The 21879-nt window shown below is 46.4% G+C and overlaps 2 protein-coding genes across 2 annotated transcripts in view; one reads left to right on the top strand and one right to left on the bottom strand.

The window, feature by feature from the left end:
* Positions 1 to 21879, top strand: part of TIAM2 (TIAM Rac1 associated GEF 2) — a 133648-nt gene that overhangs the window by 106278 nt on the left and 5491 nt on the right. Inside the window, 8 exon segments of the mRNA XM_031667712.1 lie at positions 10146 to 10325; positions 13560 to 13628; positions 14211 to 14336; positions 15162 to 15270; positions 17505 to 17684; positions 19490 to 19608; positions 20591 to 20699; positions 21618 to 21676. Coding sequence (XP_031523572.1) covers positions 10146 to 10325; positions 13560 to 13628; positions 14211 to 14336; positions 15162 to 15270; positions 17505 to 17684; positions 19490 to 19608; positions 20591 to 20699; positions 21618 to 21676 — 951 coding nt within the window.
* Positions 17805 to 21879, bottom strand: part of TFB1M (transcription factor B1, mitochondrial) — a 64818-nt gene continuing 60743 nt past the window's right edge. The window contains exon 8 of the mRNA XM_031667705.1: positions 17805 to 19035. Within this exon, the coding sequence (XP_031523565.1) occupies positions 18883 to 19035 (153 nt within the window). The 3' untranslated portion in view covers positions 17805 to 18882. The remainder of the gene's footprint in view (positions 19036 to 21879) is intronic.

Raw genomic sequence — 21879 nt, 5'->3', positions numbered from 1 at the left:
GCTGACTTTAACCCTGACTCCATTGTTAGCTGTTCCCGTCCTTGCTCCAACCAGAGTAGCTCTCTGTTGTGTTTCCGTAGGACCCCACACTTCAGGCACTGGTCACCGGTGAATGACTTGCTCAAAGCTTGTCTTCCCAGCCAGACTCAAGGAGTGATGGTGCCATTCTTGTTCATTAGTGTCTTTATGGAAGCAGAATGTCTTATCAGGCCTTTTCTGCCTCAAGTCATTTTTTTTTAAGTGGTAGGAAAAGATTCCATTAAAAATTGTAAAAATTCAACTGCTATAAAAAAATGAGAAAGCTCAGATAAGCCAAAAGATTAAAATCACTTAAAAGGCAGTGTTAACCACTGCATTTATTATGCATGTAGTTCAATTTTATAAAAATCTATGCCTGCATATTTATATGTAGTAAATATACATAAAAATTACTTTAAAATGGCAGACCTACCTTTTTTTTTTTTTTGAGATAGAGTCTCACTCTGTCACCTAGGCTGGAGTACAGTGGCACGATCTTGGCTCACTGCAACCTCTGCCTCCCGGGTTCAAGCAATCCTCCCAACTCAGCCTCCTTAGTAGCTGGGATTACAGGCGTATGCCACCAAGCCTGGCTTTTTTTTTTTTTTTTTTTGTATTTTTAGTAGAGATGGGGTTTCACCATGTTGGCCAAGCTGGTCTCAAACTCCTGACATCAAGTGATCTGCCCACCTTGGCCTCTCAGAGTGCTGGGATTATAGGCGTGAGCCATGGCACCCGGCCCTACTTTCTTCCCTTACCAGTAAATCATGTCCTTCTCTTCTGGTCAGCAGATGTTGGTCTCTGGCATCACTGGCAGCTGCTGCATATAGCTCCTATTCATACCGCAATTTCTTTAGGTGACTGTTTCCTTTCAGTTTATGTTCTCATTCTGCCCAGGAAATAGAACCTTTGGAAATGGAACCGTCTAGTCTAGAAGACAAATAATATGGGCTCTTTGGAGCAGCATTTCTTCATCCTTTTCGTACCATTTTGATAAATGTAAAACTTCCATGCCATTTCCCTGGAATTTTCAGTGTATCACTATCAAATGAATGGTTTGTCTCTCAACTGTAAACGTCACTAGGATCTTGAACCTGTTTTTTTAACTCCCACTGTACCTGCCAAGGGACTGACATGCTGCCCTTTTCCTCCTCAGCTCCACCGAGCATGCCAGTCCAGGAGAAACTGGATGGGGGGTTGCCCTCTATCGGCCTGTGGGCCCTGCCAGCTTCCCCCCACGCACTTAACAGAGTTCAGCCCTAGAATCCTGACCTGGCTGCAGTGGGGTGGCCCAGGGTAGCTGCAGCTGAATGTGCAGGCCAGGGGCCCCTTGTTCCCATGTGCAGTCCAGGTGTGCAGGATCCATCTCCACTCAAGAGCATCGTCTGTGTTGGGCACGGTGGGTCGCGCCTGTAATCCCAGCACTTTGGGAGGACGTGGCACGTAGATCACCTGGGGTCAGGAGTTTGAGATCAGCCTTACCAACATGATGAAACGGAAATCCTGTCTCTACTGAAAATACAAAAATTAGCCAGACTTGGTGGCACGCACCTGTAATCCCAGCTACATGGGAGGTTGAGGCAGGAGAATGGCGTGAACCCAGGAGGCAGCAGAGGTTGCACTGAGCCAAGATCACGCCACTGCACTCCAGCCTGGGCAACAGAGCGAAACTCCGTCTCCAAAAACAAACAAACAAACAAACAAAACTGGGAAGTCATTCAGCCCTCTGTGGTCCTTCTAGATTCCATCCCTGCCAGTGATATTTGAGGATAATATTAGATCTTTCTGTAAGTTAGACAGTGACTTTCACGAAGTTCAGAGTGAGTTGAGAAAAAGTCTTTTGTGCAATTTTCAGTCTTTTTTTTTTTTTCTCTTTTCCTAAAGGGAACTTTTCTGACTTAATGAATTTGTTCCAGTGTGACAGCTGACAGTGCCGTTGCGCTCTGAGATTATTTCGTAGTGCAGCCTCCTCATGCCTTCCAGACAATGAACTGGGAATGTTGTAAGTGCTCAGTGTATGAGAACACAAACCATATAAACCACACCCTTCCTGGGGCTTGACTTTCCTTAAGGATAATTGACTGTTTGTCTCAGGCCTAAATGTATTTTGTATTTTTTCTAGCTTTCTATTTAGGTGCAGGAGAAGCAGCAGAACCCTAGTTCTTCTGACTGATGTCCTGGGGAAACTCTGAGGACATTAGACTTGGATTCAGTCCAGGCTGATGGCTCAGCACAGAGTGGGTCAGGATTCAGTCCAGGCCTATGGCTCAACACAGAGTGGGTCAGCATGTAGAGGGAGAGGAGGCCATGAGGGGCAGCCAGGGATCTGCCAAAAGATCATACTGCAAAGTGACGGGACCAGCTCACCGAACAGCGTGGCAGCCTCTTTCCTTGTAGCTTTGTGTTGGTTATGTCTGTTTCGGATTCCCCCCAAAGTTAACATGCTTTTCCTCTAAACCAGGAGTTGAAATATAGTACACACTGCAAATGCTGTCCTTCATCCTTGTTTCTGTATGCAACATCACCCCAAATTAGGCAGCACTTTTAAACCTTTTTTCTTAGACTGAAAGTGTTTTCTGAGCTCAAGCAATATAAACGAGTGCCATTGACAAGAGTTTGCAGTACCCAGAATCCCTAAATGAGGCCACAGCTGCACCCTGAGCCAGGAAAGGCGGGCACCCGTAGCTCAGCTTCTGATGCAGTGGACTCCTGCCACGTATTTCATGCAGTAGCTACGAAATTTCAGGCATCGTCTTGAAATAGTTCTGGGTAATGTGATGTACCTATCCCATAGTAGTTTTTTTTTAGATTCCAGAACTCACAGGAAAGTTGAAAGGCCTCAGGCTGTGATGTCTCTAAGTAAGACAAAAGAGAATATCAAAGTTGTTGTGATCAAGGGAACAGATTTCACAAACTCTCATCAAGAGGAGGCCGTCATGGCATTTTTCTAATGAAAAGTATTGCGCTGAGCCCAGATTAGAAGGTTCATCTGAGTGACTCAGAGCTTGGTTTGACAAAGACTCTGTCCCTGCATCCCTTCAAAGAGGGTCTAGGCGAGCTGCTTGATCGTCCTAAGCCGTTTTCTTGCTACTCCTAAGAAATGGGTTTATGGGCTCCTTGAAAATAGACAAGAAGATGTCCTTATCCATAACATTAAAACAAAAATAACTGCTTAGACGTCTGCCTGAATTCAGAGCTCTTGAGTGGGCCGCTCCTTGTCTATAAATAAGATAAAATCATTTTCAAGCAAGGATCAACCATTAACCTTAGTATAACCTTAAAAACCTGAAACAAAGGCCCGGTGTGGTGGCTCATGCCTATAATCCCAGCAGTTTGATGGGAGGACCGCTTAAGCTCAGGAGTTTGAGGCCAGCCTGGGCAACATAGTGAGACCCCCCCTTCTCTACTAAAAATCAAAAGAATTAGCTGGGTGTGGTGGCATATACCTGGAGTTCCAGCTACTTGGGAGGCTGAGGTGGGAGGGTCGCTTAATTTCAGGCGTTTGAGGCTGCAGTGAGCTATGATTATACCACTGCACTCCAACCTGGGTGGCACAGTGAGAGTCTGTCTCAAAAAAACAAAACAAAAACAATTTGAGAGAAAATTTTTTTGGCGGTGGGGGTGGAGTTTAATATCATTGCTTTTCCAGATAGCATAGTTTTTGGAAAAAATGTTTTCATTTAATTGTTTTATGACTTCATAAAGAAAATATTGGTTTCATGCTCTTTTATGAAAGCTGAGGCCCGTGATGAACCCAAGTTTGTGGCATTGATTGCTATGAACTGGAAAACACCAGTCTGAGGCCCCCACTTCAAGTGCCCGTGTTTTTTATTCTGCATATACACATGCCGTTATACACACATATACACATGCCACTGAATCCTCACACACTCCCAGTCCTAGCTTGTGATCATCTGTTTTTTGCTTGTATTTATTTACTTTTAGAGACAGGGCCTCGCTCTGTCACTCAGTGGTGTCCTCATAACTCACTGTAACCTTGAACTCCTGCCTCAGCATCCTGAGTGGCTGGGACCACAGGCGTGTGCCACCACAGCCAGCTAATCTTTTATCTTTTGTAAAGATGGGTTTCTCTATGTGTTGTCCAGGATGGTCTTGACCTGGGCTCAAGCGATCCTCCTGCCTTAGCCTTCTGAGTAGCTGGGACCATAGGTGTGTGCCACCATGGCCAGCTAATTTTTTTAATCTTTTGTAGCAATGGGTTTCCCTTATGGTTTTCAGGCTGGTCTTGAACTCCTGGGCTCAAGTGAGCCACCTGCCTCATTCTCCTAAAGTGTTGGGATTATAGGCATGAGCCACTGTGCCAGGCCAGTCTTTTGCTTTTAAAGCAGCATTCCTGGGTTGGGGGTGGAATAGGCTCAATAGATGTCCCAGTTGTCTGCATATGAGCTGTGTTTGCCTCTCTAAGCACAGGTGGTCTCCAGAGGCAGGTGGCTGCATCCCTAGAACACCTGGGGCCAGGAGAGCCCTGACCGCATGGGAGGCAGAGGCAGCAGGAGGCGTGAGGAACTAGATTGCTTTGCCTGTGCTCTGCTAAATACCTGGGAGTGGCAGGGGCTGTGTGGACAGCTAGAGAGGGGAACAGAGCTAGAGACGGAGCAGAGCTAAAGAGGGACTGGAGGTAGAGAGAGGAGCAGAGCTAGAAAGGGGAATGGGCCCCCTGTGCCATTTAAGGTGTGGCTGAAGCCTCCTCACCTGTCAGCTGGAAAGCCCTGGAGAGTCATGGTAAAACTGCAATGCTGGCATGTTCTATGAGAAACCTCCTGCCTGTGCCTGGCGCACAGCAACTGCTCAGCAAACACGAGTTTCCTTTTCTTCTTGACCCAAGAGGCAATTTTAGCGGTAACTTGATGGAATAGGCATTCTTGCTGCCTCTTCATCAGGAAGGACACTGAAGACTTAGAATCGAGACTTGCCCAGGAGCGCATGGAAGGCTAGGGGCTGAGACTGGACTGCAGCCCGGGCCTTTTGAGTCTCATCTGTGCTTTTCAGGCCTGTCACCACATATGCATGTGAAGACATCCTAGCCCAGATAATCACTATTCCTATAAAGTGCTGATCAGGTCCACCCAGAATGTCCCTCTAATGTTCATAAACATCACGAACGATGGATGAACCGAAATGTAACCACCCCAGTGACTCCTTCAGATACAATCTGAAAAGTCACGTTTATGATTACTCTTCTCCTTCTGGGGGCCCTGCCTCCTTTTGGTCCCAAGTAATCCTCACCAACTCCCTTAGACAACAGCTAAAATGTTAAATGTGTAAAAGGTGGCTTTCTAGCACTTGAGCACTTAATCGTTGTACTTTAAGAAGTAGATTTGCTATGAAAAATCTCAGCTAACATTCACTTTTTGGAAGTTAATCTTACCAGAAAAGTTCATAAAATGAGTTCTGGTTTTCTAAAATGGCAAGATACTTTATTTGTAAGATCTCGTTACTTTAACACTGCATTGTTAGGTGTGATTTTTGACATCCCAGTAAAGCAAAGCCATAATCTCACCAGATGCCATTAAACTTATGATGCATTTTATCAGCTCTTATTTTATACAGTATATTCAAGCTTAATATAGATTCTATAGCCCTGGGAACTGTTAGTTTTCAGGACTGCAGAATTATATTGTCTGAGCTGCTGCTGCAAATCCCAGTATAGAGATTTCAAATCAGTGAGTCTTGGAGTCTGAGCATTATCATGAACATTTTAGCTCAGTTCATAGGGGGCCACACCCAGAACACCAGAGTCATGGCTGTGATTCCATCTATTTCCTCTAGCCTGTGAGCTCAGTCCACATACCTCAGTGGGGACCCTGGGACAGGTGATCCCACTGGAGCCAGCACCACTCCCAGAAATCGAAGCAGAATGCAAGTTGTATGAAGAGTAGACTAGCAGTTCTCATGCAGGCCACACATTAGCAACACGTGGGGGAGTTTTTTAAGCAACACCCATGACAGCCAGACGTGACTCACGCCTGTAATCCCAGCACTTTGGGAGGCTGAGGTGGGTGGATCACTTGAGGTCAGGAGATTAAGACAAGCCTGGCCAACATGGCAAAACCCCATCTCTATTAAAAATACAAAAATTAGCCAGGCGTGGTGGTGGGCACCTGCAGTCCCAGCTACTTGGGAGGCTGAGGCAGGAGAATTGCTTTCACCCAGGAGGCAGAGGTTGCAGTGAGCTGAGATTGTGCCACTGCACTCCAGCCTGGGCGTCAGAGCAAGACTCTGTCTCAAAAAAATAAATAAAAGAGCAAGTTGCATCTTATGTGGATGGCAGCAGGCAAAGAGAGAGCTTGTGCAGAGAAACTCCTGTTTTTAAAATCATCCGATCTTGTGAGACCTATTCACTAATACAAGAACATCATGGGAAAGATCCACCCCTGTGATTCAATCATCTTCCACTGGGCCCCTCCCACAATACAGGAGAATTATGGGAGCTACAAGATGAGATTTGAGTGGGGACACAGAGCCAAACCATATCATTCTGCCCTGGCCCCTCCCAAATGTCATATCTTCACATTTGAAAACCAATCATGCCTTCCTAACAGTCCCCCAAAGTCTCAATTCATTTCAGCATTAACCCCAAAGTCTACAGTCTAAAATCTCTTCCCAGAGAAGGCAAGTCCCTTCCACCTATGAGCCTGTAAAATCAAAAGCAAGTCAGTTACTTCCTAGGTGCAATGGGGGTACAGGCATTGGGTAAATACAGCCATTCCAAATGGGAGAAATTGGCCAAAACAAAGGGGCTACAGGTCCCATGCAATTCTGAAATCCAGTGGGACAGTGAAATCTTAAAGCTCCAAAATGATCTCCTTTGACTCCATGTCTCACATCCAGGTCACGCAGGTGCAAGAGATGGGTTCCCATGGTCTTGGGTAGCTCTGTCCCTGGGGCTTTACGGGATACAGCCTCCCCCCTGGCTGCCTTCACAGGCTGGTGTTGAGTGTCTACAGCTTTGCCAGGCACAGGGTACAAGATGTCAGTGGATCTGGGCTCTGGAGGATGGTGGCCCTCTTCTCACAGCTCCACTAGGCAGTGCCCCAGTAGGGACTCTGTGTGGGGCTCCAACCCCATATTTCCCTTCTGCACTGCCCTAGTGGAGGTTCTCCATGGGAGCCCTGCCCCTGCAGCAAACTTCTACCTGGACATCCAGGCATTTCCATACCTTCTCTGAAATCTAGGCAGAGGTTCCGAAACCCTGATTCTTGACTTACGTGCACTGGCAGGCTCAATACCACATGGAAGCTGTCAAGGCTTGAGACTTGCACCCTCTGAAGCCATGGCCCAAGCTCTGTGTTGGCTCCTTTCAGCCATGGTTGAATTGGCTGGGACTTAGGGCACCAAGTCCCTAGGCTGCACACAGGATGGGGACCCTGGGCTTGGCCCAGGAAACCACTTTTTCCTCCTAGGCCTGCAGGCCTGTAATGGGAAGGGCTGCCAAGACCTCTGACATGCCCTGGAGACATTTTTGTGATTGTTTTGGGGATTAACATTCAGTTCCTCTTTACTTGTGCAAATTTCTGCAGCCAGCTTAGATTTCTCCTCAGAAAATGGAATTTTCTTTTGTATTGCATTGTTAGGCTACAAATTTTCCAAAGGTTTATGCTCTGCCTCCTCTATAAGGCTGAATGCCTTTACCAGCACTCAAGTCACATCTTGAATTCTTTGCTGCTTAGAAATTTCTTCTGCCAGATACCTTAAATCATCTCTCAAGTTCAAAGTTCCACAACTCTCTAGGGCAGGGGCAAAATGCTGCCAATCTGTTGCCTAAAACATAACAAGAGTCACCTTTGCTTCAGTTCCCAACAAGTTCCTCATCTCCATCTGAGACCACCTCAGCCTGGACCTTATAATTCATATCACTGCCAGTGCTTTTGTCAAAGCCATTCAACAAGTCTCTAGGAAGTTCCAAACTTTTCCACATTTTCCTGTCTTCTTCTGAGCCCTCCAAACTGTTCCAGCCTCTGCGTGTTACCCAGCTCCGAAGTTGCCTCCACATTTTCAGTTATCTTTTCAGTATGGCCCACTCAAAAGAGAAGCGATTCTATTGAAGGAGCTCAGCCATCTGGGAGTTCCCACGGCAGACATCTGTTAGCATCTCACCCTTACCTGCCCCTTGAGGTAGGCCTGGAACATTACTGGGCTCCTTTTCCCACTGCACCTTTGGCACATTCTCTGGTTTTCCCTTGGAGCACGCTCCCTCCAGGACATGTTACAACCCTTTCACCGAAGCCTTCCTGGACAACCGATTCCAAAATGCTGCCTCTATTCATTTAATGTGCATTATAACTCTTCATTTGTTCCACACAAGTCTGTGTTGATTCCAGACTGCCTTAGGCTATGCTTTGGGATTTCCATCCTTGATGAGTCTTACCTCTTTGTGTAGGAACTTTCTTCTACTTTTTTGGAGACAGAGCAGGCCCTCAGTTGATGCCCACTGAATTGAACTGAAAGACCAGCCAGAGATCAATGTTGAGTTTTAATGTGGATTGTATATTTCCATCATATGACAACTGTGTTGGCGGGGGTTGGGGCATAGAACAGAGAGGGCAGTTGAGAGTGGCCTGTTTTGTCTTTGGGGTGCTTCAGTTTGTCAAGAGACAGATTGTATAAAAAGCATGCATCAGGCTACCCGGGTTGACCAACATGCTTGTGTAAGCTGTGTTCTGCAATATCCAAGCAAAGAAAATGAATTACGTAAATATTAAGAGATGCTGCTGAGAAGTTCAGCATCTTACCTAAGACAGAGATGGATAGAGGTCAGGCATGAAGGCATTTCAGCTGAGAAAAGGAGAGTTTTTTAGTTGACAGTCAAAAAGTTGCTGGCTCTTGATGGATGCCAGTCATTTGTGTTGGGAGTCAGCTGTGTTGTTCAGTAAGAATTTCAGTGCAGCAGAGGCGGGCTGAGTACTTCCTGTGCTGACCAGCGAGCTGGCTGCTGGCGGAGATGTGAAAGGAAGAAGCCACCCTGCCCTCACCGGCCTTCCAGATGGGGAAGTGGTGAGGTGGGGTGGAGATGTGTGGGCGGAATGGAAAGAATGAGAAGTAAAAGGACACTTTGTAATCTGACCTGCTCTGGCAACTGTGGAAGCGTTTCAGGGTAGACACCTGTGAGGCTTTCCAGCCAAAGGCAGGTGGATGCAGATAGGCTGTCCTTGAGAAGGCAGCAGCGCACGGTGCTTCTGTCTGAATTGGAGCTTGCATCAAAGGCCAGCGGTCCCCCCAGATAGTCATGTTCCTTTTTGTCTCTTCATCTATGTGATTCCTTTCCCATGACTGGGAGCGAGTATTTCCTCTGAGCCCACATTCCCTAGGCCTGGTCCTGGCTCCCTGCTAAGACCAGCTTAGCTCCCTCCTCGCGAAGGTTTCCCCTGGGGCTGGTTGAACCCTGGCCGCTCATCCTCGCCAGGCCTTATGTGTCCTCTGCTCCCTGCCTGTGCGCTCTGCAGGGCTCTGCAGGGCTCTGCACCCTTTTAGGGTGAGGGTGTTACCATCTTCATCTGCTTCTACTCCATTACTAGCATGTGCACCAGCTCAAGACTTTTTACTCATAATTCTACTTGCCACAAAACTGTGGAGCTGAGCGGTTAGACTGGAGGGCAGAACTGCAGGCCCACTGTGGTCAGGTCATCCTGAAAATGCTCTTGGGCTGTGTCTTTCCTGAGTCTCTCCGGGCTGTTCTGTGTGGGAGATGGAAAACTGGATTAGGCCAACCATTGAGGGGACCGCGTGGGCCTGTTGAGGCCATCTGCTCTTGTTGCTCCCTAGAAAGCCATAACTTCTTGATTTCAGAGCTACCTCACCTCGACTGCAGAGGGTCAGCCCTAGGCAATGACTCTGCATTTTCAGGTCCAAAGACACACCTAACAGCTGATGTGACAATGGAGAGCCTTGTGTGTAAACACCGAACAGGAGTGTGGGTGCACATCTTCCTTACTCAGATCCGAAATGATAGCCAGAGGGGTCTGAGGTGAATGAAACCCTTTGCCCTACACAGAGGCCCCTCTGAGATTCCTGCTGGGCACAGACAGAGACACTTGGTGCGCTTGGGGGCAGCGGATACTAACAGGGAGGGCCCCGTGCATTATTTTCCACCTCTTGTCCTCTCTCAGAGTGCTGAGCAGATCACTGCACTGTGCAGGAGTTTTAACGAAACTCAGGCCAACGGCATGGAAGGACCGCGGGAGAGTCAGGATCCTCCTCCGAGGCCTCTGGCCCGCCACCTCTCTGATGCAGACCGCCTCCGCAAAGTCATCCAGGAGCTTGTGGACACAGAGAAGTCCTACGTGAAGGTAAGGGAAGCGCTGGGCATCCGTGCATTCGCGCCTCTTTTCTGATGGTGAGTGGTAAGCTGGCAGAGGTCCCCAGATCACTTCTGCCCGGGACACCGGCCACTCCCCAGGGGGACGCCTGCTCCTTGAATCAGTGAATTGCTCAAAGAAGGGAGGGGAGGAGTGAGAGGGTGGAAGAGCTGAGGAGACTTAGAAAAAAATCAGATCCTCGGCTTATTTTGTTACCAAGGTAGCTTTCACTATGGAAACAGATGTTCTGGTTTGTCATTTGCAATCTGTGGGAAGGGAGTCTGTACTGGTTTAGTAAAAGGGGAGAGAGATCATTTTAGGTGATGAGGAACTTGGGAACAATCTGTACATACGTGACGGCTGATCCAGGACCACAGTCCCGGCGGTGGCCCAGGCCAGCCCTCCCTGGTGGTTGTCATCGTGTAGAACTGGGGCGCATGCACTGGGGACTGGTCAGCACGTGGGAATATCCTTGCACCATGTATGAAGGGGCAGTTGCCGAGTATCTTGAGTACCTGAAGAATTCATTTATTCATCTCATAAGCCCCAAGTCCGTGGTTTGAGAAAGATTTTTTGAAGAATACAGGAGCCTGGGGAGCAGCGTTCTTTTGCTTTAAGTGTTTCCTGGAGCTTTGGGACCATTTGAAGCTCGCTTCATTTGTCAGTTACTGGAGCAGTGCGGCGCGGTGCGGTGGGCTGAGGGTCCAGCCCTGGCTTTGCCTCCGTCTTGCTGCCTGGTGGACAGCCCCCTTCAACTCCCTTATTTGGGGTCTGAGACACTCGGTCCCCCTTCTCTAAATGCCTTCCAATTCTGAGGTGCTGAGTCCTTGAATTAAGGCTTGGCACACACATGCGGCTATTACCTTCTTTCTCTGCAAGACAGATCTGAGCTTCCCCTTTCGTTGATGTCACTGTTTTACCTGGACTTTACCTAAGGCCTTATTCACACGTAGCTTCCCAAAGCCCCTTCTTTTGGTCTCAAAGGGGAGAAAGAAAAGTTAGAGAGATGACAATTTAGTTTCATTTTCCGTTGTGTCTTGTCCTGCATCCAGGGTGTGGAGATGAAGTGAACAGCCGGGCTGTTCAGACTCAAGTTCTGAATAATCCCGTCTCCTTTTTCCATGTCGCTGTGTGGAGCTGTAGATATTTTGGAAGCTTCAGAGCCCTTCTGACATCTTGAGAATAGTCATGGAGCTCTCGCCCCCAGAGTCAAGGGCAGAGCTGAGAGAAGAATCGATGTCCCTTTTTGTTAATAGTGTTGTTAGAGTTTCCTGTTAGGCCGCGCTGCACTGGGAGGGTCATTTCAGTGACAGGCTGGAGGAAAACTCAGATGGTGTCATGGGTGAAGTAGACAAGGACCGACTCTCCCTTCTCTCTGCAAGAAACCTGCACTTTGTTTTCTCAGGGCTCCTCGGGTCACAGCCCTTTGCCCCCGCAGCTCTGCGCGGACCTGACCTTGCGGCCCAGTAAGTCCTCCCGGGCAGTACCAGCCTGTGAGGAATGACTGCCAGGCCCCAGCACCCTTGGGCAAAGTAACCCGCACTTGGCACCTGTTGTGATTCACACACACACCACCGTCTCTTAATTTCCTTTTTGTTGCTGACGCTTAACACAGAATCTTGTCGTTTTTTAACCTGGATCCCTGCATGCTCCTTGAAATTGCTGGCATCTCTGTGTTCCCCGAGGTATGATTCCGTAACTTCTGTCATCTCCCTTCTCTGAGCGGTCCGGCGTGGAATATGGTGAGGGAAGGTCAGGGAGGTTTTTATTGTGAAACAGCATCCGTGTCACAGGCCTTGCCTTGCCCTCCGAACTAAGGCCAGAAAGTTCTGCGGGGCGCTTTGGGCTTTATAAAGCTCTGGGTCTTAGATTCCCCTCTTGGGAAGTGAGGGAGTTGTTATAGCTGACTTTGCAGTCAACTGCCTCTGTATTTTAGGACTCACAATTCTTCAGAATAAAGGAGAAATCTTTTCTATCACTAAACTATATCCTGGCCTTGGCTTCAAATTTTTATTATTATTATTTTGGAGATGGAGTCTCGCTCTGTCACCCAGGCTGGAGTGCAGTGGCATGATCTTGGCTCACTGTAGCCTCCGTCTCCTGAGTTCAAGTGATTCTCCTGCCTCAGCCTGAGTAGCTGGGACTACAGGCATGGGCCACCACATCCAGCCCTTTTTTTTTTTTTTTCAGTAGAAACGGTTTCACCAGGTTGGCTAGGCTGGTCTCAAACTCCTGACCACAGGTGATCCACCTGCCTCTGCCTCCCAAAATGCTGGGATTATAGGCATGACCATGCCCAGCTTTGGCTTCAAATTATTAAACAAAATCTTTCGCTCATGGGTTTTGTAACTGCAGTCTACTCCCACTATACTGTCGTGCTGGAGCCTCATTTACAGGAGACCCAAATATGGCTGAGAGTTTAGCCATTAGAGCTGCAGCTCTGTAAGAATTTTTTATTGACTTTGAATATGTGAGTTTGAGATTCTGCAAATCAGTCAGCCCCAAAGTTGAAGGGCTCCCCAGATCTTGACCCTCCCAGCTCCACGCTGGACCTCACTCTGCTCCCTGAGGCAGAGGAAGCCAGGAGCTGGTTTGCATCTGACACTAGTGCCACACAGACCTCCTTCCTCTGCAGGGAAGTGAGTGCCCCTGCTGCAGTGGCCCAAAGAGAGGCAGAGGCAATGATTGAGCTATAAAGGTATGGAATCCAGCTGTTGCCTGTATTGTGATATTAAACTCTTTGAATTAGGTGAGCAATAATCACTACTTTTAGGGTCAGGAATTTCAACAAAGGCTAGGTGTGGTGGCTCACGCCTGAAATCCTAGCACTTTGGGAGGCTGAGGCATGAGGATCACCTGAGGTCAGGAGTCAAGACCAGCCTGACCAACACGGTGAAACCCGGCCCCTACTAAAGATACAAAAATTAGCTGAGTATGGTGGAGTGTACCTGTAGTCCCAGCTACTTGGGAGGCTGAGGCAGGAGAATCTCTTGAACCCAGGAGGCAGAGGTTGCAGTGAGCTGAGATCGTGCTGCTGCACTCCAGCCTGGGTGACAGAGTAAGACTCCGTCTCAAAAAAAAAAAAAAAAAAAAAATTTCAACAAGGCATAAACTTCATTATCCTGATGGGAGCCTTGGGAGCTGCTGCCAGGTTACTGCTACCCAAATCTTGTGGGTATTTTGGAGACTAAAGCATCGAAGACACTTTCTTGTGTTTTCTTTCAGGATCTGAGCTGCCTCTTTGAGTTATACTTGGAGCCACTTCAGAATGAGACCTTTCTTACTCAAGATGAGGTAAATAAAATCCCCTTCCTTCTGTCCAGTGATCCACGGGTTAGTCTCTGTTTGCCTTTTAGCAGAACTCCTATGAGATGATCTCTATTGACCTGAAAAAACATCCCAAGACTTAAGGGTCTTCTGAGAGTCCCAGGCATAGCCTCCTCCTAAGCCACTGCTGTGGCCTCAGCTGCATGACACAGTGGCAGAGCGTTTACAAAGGCAGAGCGATGGTTATGGTCTTTTTGAGGTAGAAGAGAGTGTGATCAGAAATTCCTTTTCAATACATATCTTTGTAATGTTAAACCACATAATTAGTTCTTTTCTAGTGACTTACGTTTTTCTTGATTTGAATTCTGAGAACTTTACATCCACTTAAAAAGTTCCTGTAGAAATAGAGAATTATAGGGGATGGAGCTGTGAAACTTTCTATGTATAAGCCATATCCCATAATGAACGTGCTGTCTTCTTAAAGGATTTACTTTCTGTCTGCTTCTCCGTGAAGAATTTCCTTGTGATTTATTTGTGGGCCTAAGAGTTAGCGTGGTATCCTGAACTTCATGGCTAATCCCCTCGTTTCAAATCCTGATCTTCACATAGATGGAGTCACTTTTTGGAAGTTTGCCAGAGATGCTTGAGTTTCAGAAGGTGTTTCTGGAGACCCTGGAGGATGGGATTTCAGCATCATCTGACTTTAACACCCTAGAAACCCCCTCACAGTTTAGAGTAAGTATCTCAGATTTAGGCTGAAAGTGAAAAGAAATGGCTAGGTGCAAAATTCTCTCATGAGAAAGAATGTCTTGTCCTGTGACTATTGACTGTTTATTGTCCTGTGACTATTTCCTTGCACCGTTTTCCTCTAGCGGGTGGTAAAGCGAGGCTTTATTTTTTTTTTTTTTCCTGGTGCACATACTTCTGGTAGTCAGAAGTCCGGCAGCACCTCCCGCCTGGTTGCTAAGCACGCACATGCTCTTTTCTCAGCTGCTGTTAAGGATATCCAGGGTGGTTGCTTCTGAAACCGGAGCTCCTACACCCTGCGCCCAATCCTTCTTCCCTGTGGTCATGTGGATCTGGGATTAACAGACTAGGTTTCTAATTGCTGGGCTCGAGCCCTCTCTTCTCTGAAGCACCAGTGCTCCATAGCATCCGTGTAAGCCACAGTGTGGTAGGAAGCCCCTCCAAGGGGACCTGGAACCATACAGACAGCATCACTCTATCCAAGCAATGCACAGTCAGCTTTATTAATGAACCTCTCAGATGGTTTATATCCCACCTTGTCAGCTGTAGTTTTATAGAACTTTCTTTGTTTCTTGTCCTTGGATTGAACACAGTCAGTAGGCTCTGCTGCTGGAAACTTTGCAGTCAAGCTAGAGACCTGCCAGGGCAGCGCCTGGGCTGTTCCCCGCCTCCTGTGTGGACGGAGCAGGCCTGAACTTCTTTAAGGCATTAGTGCTGTGGAGTCTGACAGAAGCTATGGGGTCGTCAAATGCCACAAGTCGGCACGCATTGATTAAACCATGTCTGATTTGACTTTCCCCTCTGCCCTTCTAGAAATTACTGTTTTCCCTTGGAGGCTCTTTCCTTTATTACGCGGACCACTTTAAACTGTACAGTGGATTCTGTGCTAACCATATCAAAGTACAGAAGGTTCTGGAGCGAGGTAAGTTGCTTATGCCTTTTATGGTTTTTTTGTTTGTTTGTTTTTGCATTTTTAACTGTTAGTAAAGGGTAAATCTGTATTTAACAGGTAGAGAGTAAGTGCAATTTTGATGTATTAAGGTCCATCCTTGACCTTGACAGTGACAAATATTCAAGGGAAAGATTTCTGTTTCTGTCAGTTTACTGGTCGCCGGAAACAAATGTGCCTGAGAGCAGAGATGTTGCTTTGCCACGTGTCACTTTGCTGTCAGTTACATCTGGATTCTTTTCTTGCCAAATTCCTTTCTCTAAAAACTTGCAACCCCAGACCCTAGATGGGAGTAGAAAGAAATGCATGCTATGTTTTTTTTTTGTTTTTCCTTGTTAACCTTCTTAAGCCTGAGAAGCCACAACAACTTACCACCAAACCACTACCACCAAACTCACAAGAAGTTTGCCAGCTGGAAGTAAAGTCTCTCCGGTGCACCTGGAAAGAGCTCACATTTCCCAAAGGTTGCTCTTCGGTGCTGGTCTCTGCGCGGGCCTGGAGGGCACCTGGAGGTTTATCCTGACACCCTTGGTGCTCATTCATGTCCACGGATGCAGCTCTGCCATTGGATTTTAATCCAGAACATCATGGTATCCCAGAAGAAAAGCCCCATGTTTAAAAAGTGGGGTCTTAGAGTGCTTCAGATGAGCAAGACCCAGCCCAAATCCATCTTCTCCAGCTGCTTTAGACAGTTGTCTGACCTCTGTTGCCATTTCCTTCCACAAACACCCTCTTCTAAATTAATTAATTAATTAAAAAAATGTTCCTAGAGATGGGTCTCACTGTGTTGCCCAGGCTGGTCTCGAACTCCTGGCCTCAAGTGATCCTCCTATCTAGGCCTCCCAAAGTGCTGGAATTACAGGCCCACCACGCCTGGCCCACAAGCACCTTTGTATTGACGGTCTGTAGTACAATGAAAGCATAGCAATGTACTTGTCAATACTTATTGACAATCGATGCAGTACAATGAAAGCATACCAAGGGCTTGCTCAGTTCCTCCTTTGTCATAAAGAAGAGGGGTCCTGTCACCACCTTCTTGGCCTGGTAATCACATTCAAAATGGTATTGCATCTCCTGGAATATGTGATCTTACAACACAATCCCAAATAAGGGTTTATCTTCCTTCAGAGTAGCTACATTCCAAGCAGCTGGTCATCCAGTGCCAACTAATGGAATCCAAGTAGCACTGGTGTATCCGCTGGTACTCAAACCAAATGCACCTGGATTCCTACACACACCCTTCATGGTACTAGACACTGAACAGGGGGCAGTTTTCACTGCCAGAGAGGGTCCTACTGCCATGCCTGGTGGAAGGGAGCTGTGGCTCTGGGTGTGCGAACGGTGAATCTGCTTGGAGCTGTGGAGTGAAGGGTATAGGCTGCAGTGCCTGTCACCTTACTTTACAGGAGAAAAGATACTGCTTTTCAGAATAAGAATAAGCAACAATTAGAGTGAGGCCAGTGGGAAAAACACTGGTTTATTTTTCTTTATGAAATTTTTGTGGGTATAGTTTAGGGTCTGGATAACATTGCTTAATGGCTTTTTTGATGTTGTTTTTTTTGAGGTGGAGTCTCACTCTGTTGTCTAGGCTGGAGCGCAGTGGCGCGATCTTGACTCACTGCAAGCTCCACCTCAGGGGTTGAGGTGATTCTCCTGCCTCACCTCCCGAGTAGCTGGGATTACAGGCACTCACCACCACGCCTGGCTAATTTTTGTATTTTTAGTAGAGACGGGTTTCACCATGTTGGCCAGGCTAGTCTCGAACTCCTGACCTCAGATGATCCACCCACCTCAGCCTCCCAAAGTGCTGGGATTACAGGAGTGAGCCACTGTGCCTGGTCACACTTCATGGCTTTTAATGAATTGTTTGAAACTCACTTTTTAGGTCACCTATAACAATATTTCTCGTGGATATGCATGAAATGTGTCTTTAAGTCAGACATTCCCGCATGTTAAGTCGGTGTTACTCTTTGGCGTGCAGCCTGCATTCCATCCTCGGAAGCTCCCAGGCTCCAGGGCGGTCAGGGCTGAGGCGGAATCCCACGCTGACAGCTGGGTGCCTGACCCGCTGATGTGTTGGGGTTTTTATTAAAGAATGGCATTAGGAGGACTATAGAAATGGGTGAGCTATAAACGTTAAAAGATAAATGAAGAATTTAATTCACCCCACTGTGCTCTTCTAAGGTCTTTTATCCATCTGCTTGTAGCTAAAACTGACAAAGCCTTCAAGGCTTTTCTGGATGCCCGGAACCCCACCAAGCAGCATTCCTCCACGCTGGAGTCCTACCTCATCAAGCCGGTTCAGAGAGTGCTCAAGTACCCGCTGCTGCTCAAGGAGCTGGTGTCCCTGACGGACCAGGAGAGCGAGGAACATTACCACCTGACGGGTGAGGAGGCGGCGAGGGGCACCCCCGGGCGAGGGCCGGACAGGGCGGTGAGGGGCCCCCCGGGCGAGGGCCGGACAGGGCGGCGAGGGGCACCCCCGGGCGAGGGGCTGCCTGCCGTGCCCTGGGCCTGCCAGCTCACCTCTTCCCCGCCTGGTGGCACGTCCTGTGTCACTTTTCAGTTCTGCGATGGTTCATCTTAGGTTTCATGTGAATATGTGAAAGTAGCTAGGTGTCTGGTCACTCCTTTAGAGCTTACAAAATACTTGGGTAAAAATGATCTCTTCAGGGTATCACCATTCTCCTCCTATGCGGGGATGATTCCGTCTACACTCTCAAAATAAGTAAATTACCTCAGGTCACTTGGCTGTGAAACTGCCGCTGGAACTGAAAATCAGCCCTGTTTTCCTATCACTTGGTTAAGTTTTGTGGTGGTCGCCACCCGAGCTGCTGGTCGGATTTGTTGGGTGAGGCTCCACCTTGTGGAGATTTGTGAGCAGAGCTCGGCTCCGAAACCAAACTCCCAGTGATGGGTTGTGCTTTCAAGTCGCTGCTGTTGTGTTACCATTTGAACCTCTGAAATTACTGGCCTGAGACACAATTTGTCAAAAACACAAAGCCTTGCAGTTTGATAGTAAGTAGAGGATCCTTAAAGAGGGGCTTTATTTGGGTTGGAGATAGTGATTTGTTCATATGTTGAAACTAGGAGGTTCAGTTAAACCATAGGTGATAAAATTTCTAGGGAGAGAGAGAGACTTACTAACACTTTAGTATTACTGAATAATAAATACTGAGATGAGCATAAATTAAACTGGCTCTTTTTTCCATGACAAGCATACTTTGGTATCAAGCTCAACAAGAGGAAAGCATTTTTGTATGACAGTTAAATTCTGTAATAATACAAATTATGTTCAGCATTCATACTGCGTAAAAACTTCATTTTGTATTAAGATCATCTTTAGAAGGGTTTGATTTAAAAAACTTCCTTCCAAACTTCCCTCCAGATAGAATTAAAATGCTGAATTGGGAGAAAAAAAGTATGAAGAATACTGAATTTAGAAGTGACCTAAAATTTTGCTTTTTGGCTTTTATAAAATAATGTATCCCTCATATTCCTTCGTGGAAAGTTATGAACATATGCCATATATAAATGTAAACAATTGTTCTGTCAGTCAGTCACGTACGGGGGTGTTGTTATGTTCTATTTAAACCTGGATCCCGGTTCCCAGAAGGGGAAGCCAAACTCGAGAGCTGGTGCCCTAAGCCCAGTCAGTCTTGAGTTTGAAGCCTGGCTCCATTCTCGTGCTTTCCTCTCTGGAACTCCGGCAGAATATCCTGCACTCACTTTTCTCACCTGTAAAATGGGATTGATTAGTCTTTAGTTAGTTATTGTGTACACTAAATGAGATGATTCACAGAAATCACCTGTCGTAATCCTTGCTGAGTAGAAAGTGCTCCATACATGTCAGTTGTCGTTATTAGTGATACTTTTCACTGATACTCTGCCTCATTTCAAAAAGAATTTGAAGTAGAAGATAATTTTGCTGTTCTTCATTCTAATGGCTGGGCTACAGTGGGCTATTGTGACTTATTCTGAATGTAATGCTCCTGCTAGTGGGTACTGGTCTGGAATCCTGAGTTGAATCTTGACTCCATTATTACTGTTGGATAGGATCTAAAACAATATAAATATTTATTTATTCTTAAATAAATATGATTTATATAAATCATATTTAAGAATAAATATTTAAGAATAAATATTTATAAATATGACTTCATATTAATAAATATGATTTCATATCTTGCAGAAGCACTAAAGGCAATGGAGAAAGTAGCGAGCCACATCAACGAGATGCAGAAGATCTATGAGGATTATGGGACCGTGTTTGACCAGCTAGTAGCTGAGCAGAGCGGAACCGAGAAGGAGGTCCGTGAGGCGCCTGCACTCTGGGAGCCTAGTGCATGTGGTGTGGCGTCTGTAGGTGACCTCTCAGATAGGCTGCCCTGTTAGGACTTCCCTGGAGGAGAAAATGCCTAAGATTTTCTTGATAACAATGTGTCTAATGAACTATACAATTTATGTATAGACATATCATAAACTTCATTACACTGGTTTAAAATATAACCTTATGTCACGTTCACATTGGCTGGAACATCCGTGGAGGGTGAGCTGGCAGAGGCTGGGGCGGAGAAAGGACGTGGGAACTGGCAATGTGGAGTCTGGGGCTTTTCCTTTTTTATTTTGCTTTTTTTTTTTTTCAAAAAAAACATCAAATATATTTTTTTAACATCAAACATATATATTTTTAACATCACATATTGGTGGTTGCCTGCTTACTTATAAAACTAGTCCAAGCAGGATTTGACATTTTCTGTATTTTTCCTTTTTATCTGATTGCTTAATTTATAATCTTGTGCTTCTAAAGCTGGCATGCTGGAAGTAGCATAGTTTAGGCAGAAAATGGCAGGAACAGGAAAGAGCTGGAGATCAGTCCTTCACTCTGGCCAGTTTCAATGCTGGTGCTCTTTTATCAGCAGCCCGAACGGAGCTCAGAGGTGGTGGATGTACTAGATCCCAGGGGAAAGCTTACAAAGGCACTCGAGAAGAACCACGGACACTGGTAGAGTTCATCTTATGGAAATCGAGTTGGTCACAAGGCATGTCTCACCTACATGTGTGTGCATTGGAGCAAAATGCCTTCAGCTTTATGTTATTGATCAGACACTTTGGTGCTTAGCTCATATTTTCAAAACCTCCACTATTTAAGGCCCCATGTTTACAGGTATCATAAAAATTAAACCAGCTGTGCTTGCATTTTAGCAATGACTGTGTGTACATCACTATCTAACATGAGATGATCTAGCATGGGATTTCCGTATCTTCCTTACCTCCTGTTTTTACAATCTAGGTAACAGAACTTTCGATGGGAGAGCTTCTGATGCACTCTACGGTTTCCTGGCTGAATCCATTTCTGTCTCTAGGAAAAGCTAGAAAGGACCTTGAGCTCACAGTATTTGGTTAGTATTCCATTCAGAAGAATGTAGACTGAAGAGGCTGGGATTAACGAAGAACTTCACTGGCCACACCAGTCCAATTCACTCCTGGACTCCAGGAGTTAGAATTGCTATAATGGTTGGGGACTTAACAGGGCCAGCCCCCAACTATTTAAAACTCTGGCATCTCTCTGCATCCTCATTATCTTGTTCTCCCTTCTGCTGCTTGGCTCAGGCCAAGTGTTACAGGAACAGATCCCTGAGGCTATTTTGAAACCCGCTATCTTTTCTTTTTCTTTTTCTTTTTTTGAGACAAGGTTTCACTCTTGTTGCCCAGGCTGGAGTGCAATGGTGTGATCTCTGCTCACTGCAACCTCCACCTCCCAGGTTCAAGCGATTCTCCTGCCTAAGCCTCCTGAGTAGCTGGGATTACAGGTGCTCGCCACCACGCCCAGCTGATTTTTGTATTTTTAGTAGAGATGGGGTTTCACCATGCTGGCCAGGCTGGTCTCGAATTCCTGACCTCAGGTGATCCACTTGCCTCAGCCTCCCAAAGTGCTGGGATTACAGGCGTGAGCCACCGCGCCTGGCCAGAAACCTGCTATCTTAATAGTCTGCTGCATTTCAAGATGTTTTAATTCTCTCTCAGAGTTGGGAGAGCAAGTGACAGTATATTGTCACTGAGAGAACACAGTTTCAATAAAACAAAGAGTTTAAAAAAGCCAAGATCAACTTCCAATAGTAGCTTGTAAATAAGCAGGTGCTTCTGCATAGTTCAAATATGAGCAAAAGGGAAGTACCATTTATTCACTCATGTGTTGGCAGAGTAAGGTCTTAGAGACTCATACATTTGAAGAGTGTTATTCTGTTAAGACATTCAGCTCTAGTTTAACCTTGGAAGAGTTTGCATAAAATAAAGACTTTTTCTTTTCCTTTCTTTAGTTTTTAAGAGAGCCGTCATACTGGTTTATAAAGAAAACTGCAAACTGAAAAAGAAATTGGTAAGGCAAAAATTTGTTTTAATTTAAGCTACCTTTTCATGGCTGTATCTTCCTATTAACGTTGAACTGAAAAGCCCACTGAGCACCACGGCTGTGCTGACTGATACTGCTTACTCTGAGGGTCACTAACCCCATCACATACTGAGAGCGTCTCTGAGTCTCCCCGTGAAAGATGTCTGTTTTAAAAGAAGATGTACAGCTGG

This window comes from Papio anubis, chromosome 6 (genome assembly GCF_008728515.1).
Source record: "Papio anubis isolate 15944 chromosome 6, Panubis1.0, whole genome shotgun sequence".
NCBI lineage: Eukaryota > Metazoa > Chordata > Mammalia > Primates > Cercopithecidae > Papio > Papio anubis.
Note: the sequence above shows the minus strand (reverse complement) of the source record. Positions and strands in the feature narration are given on the sequence as shown.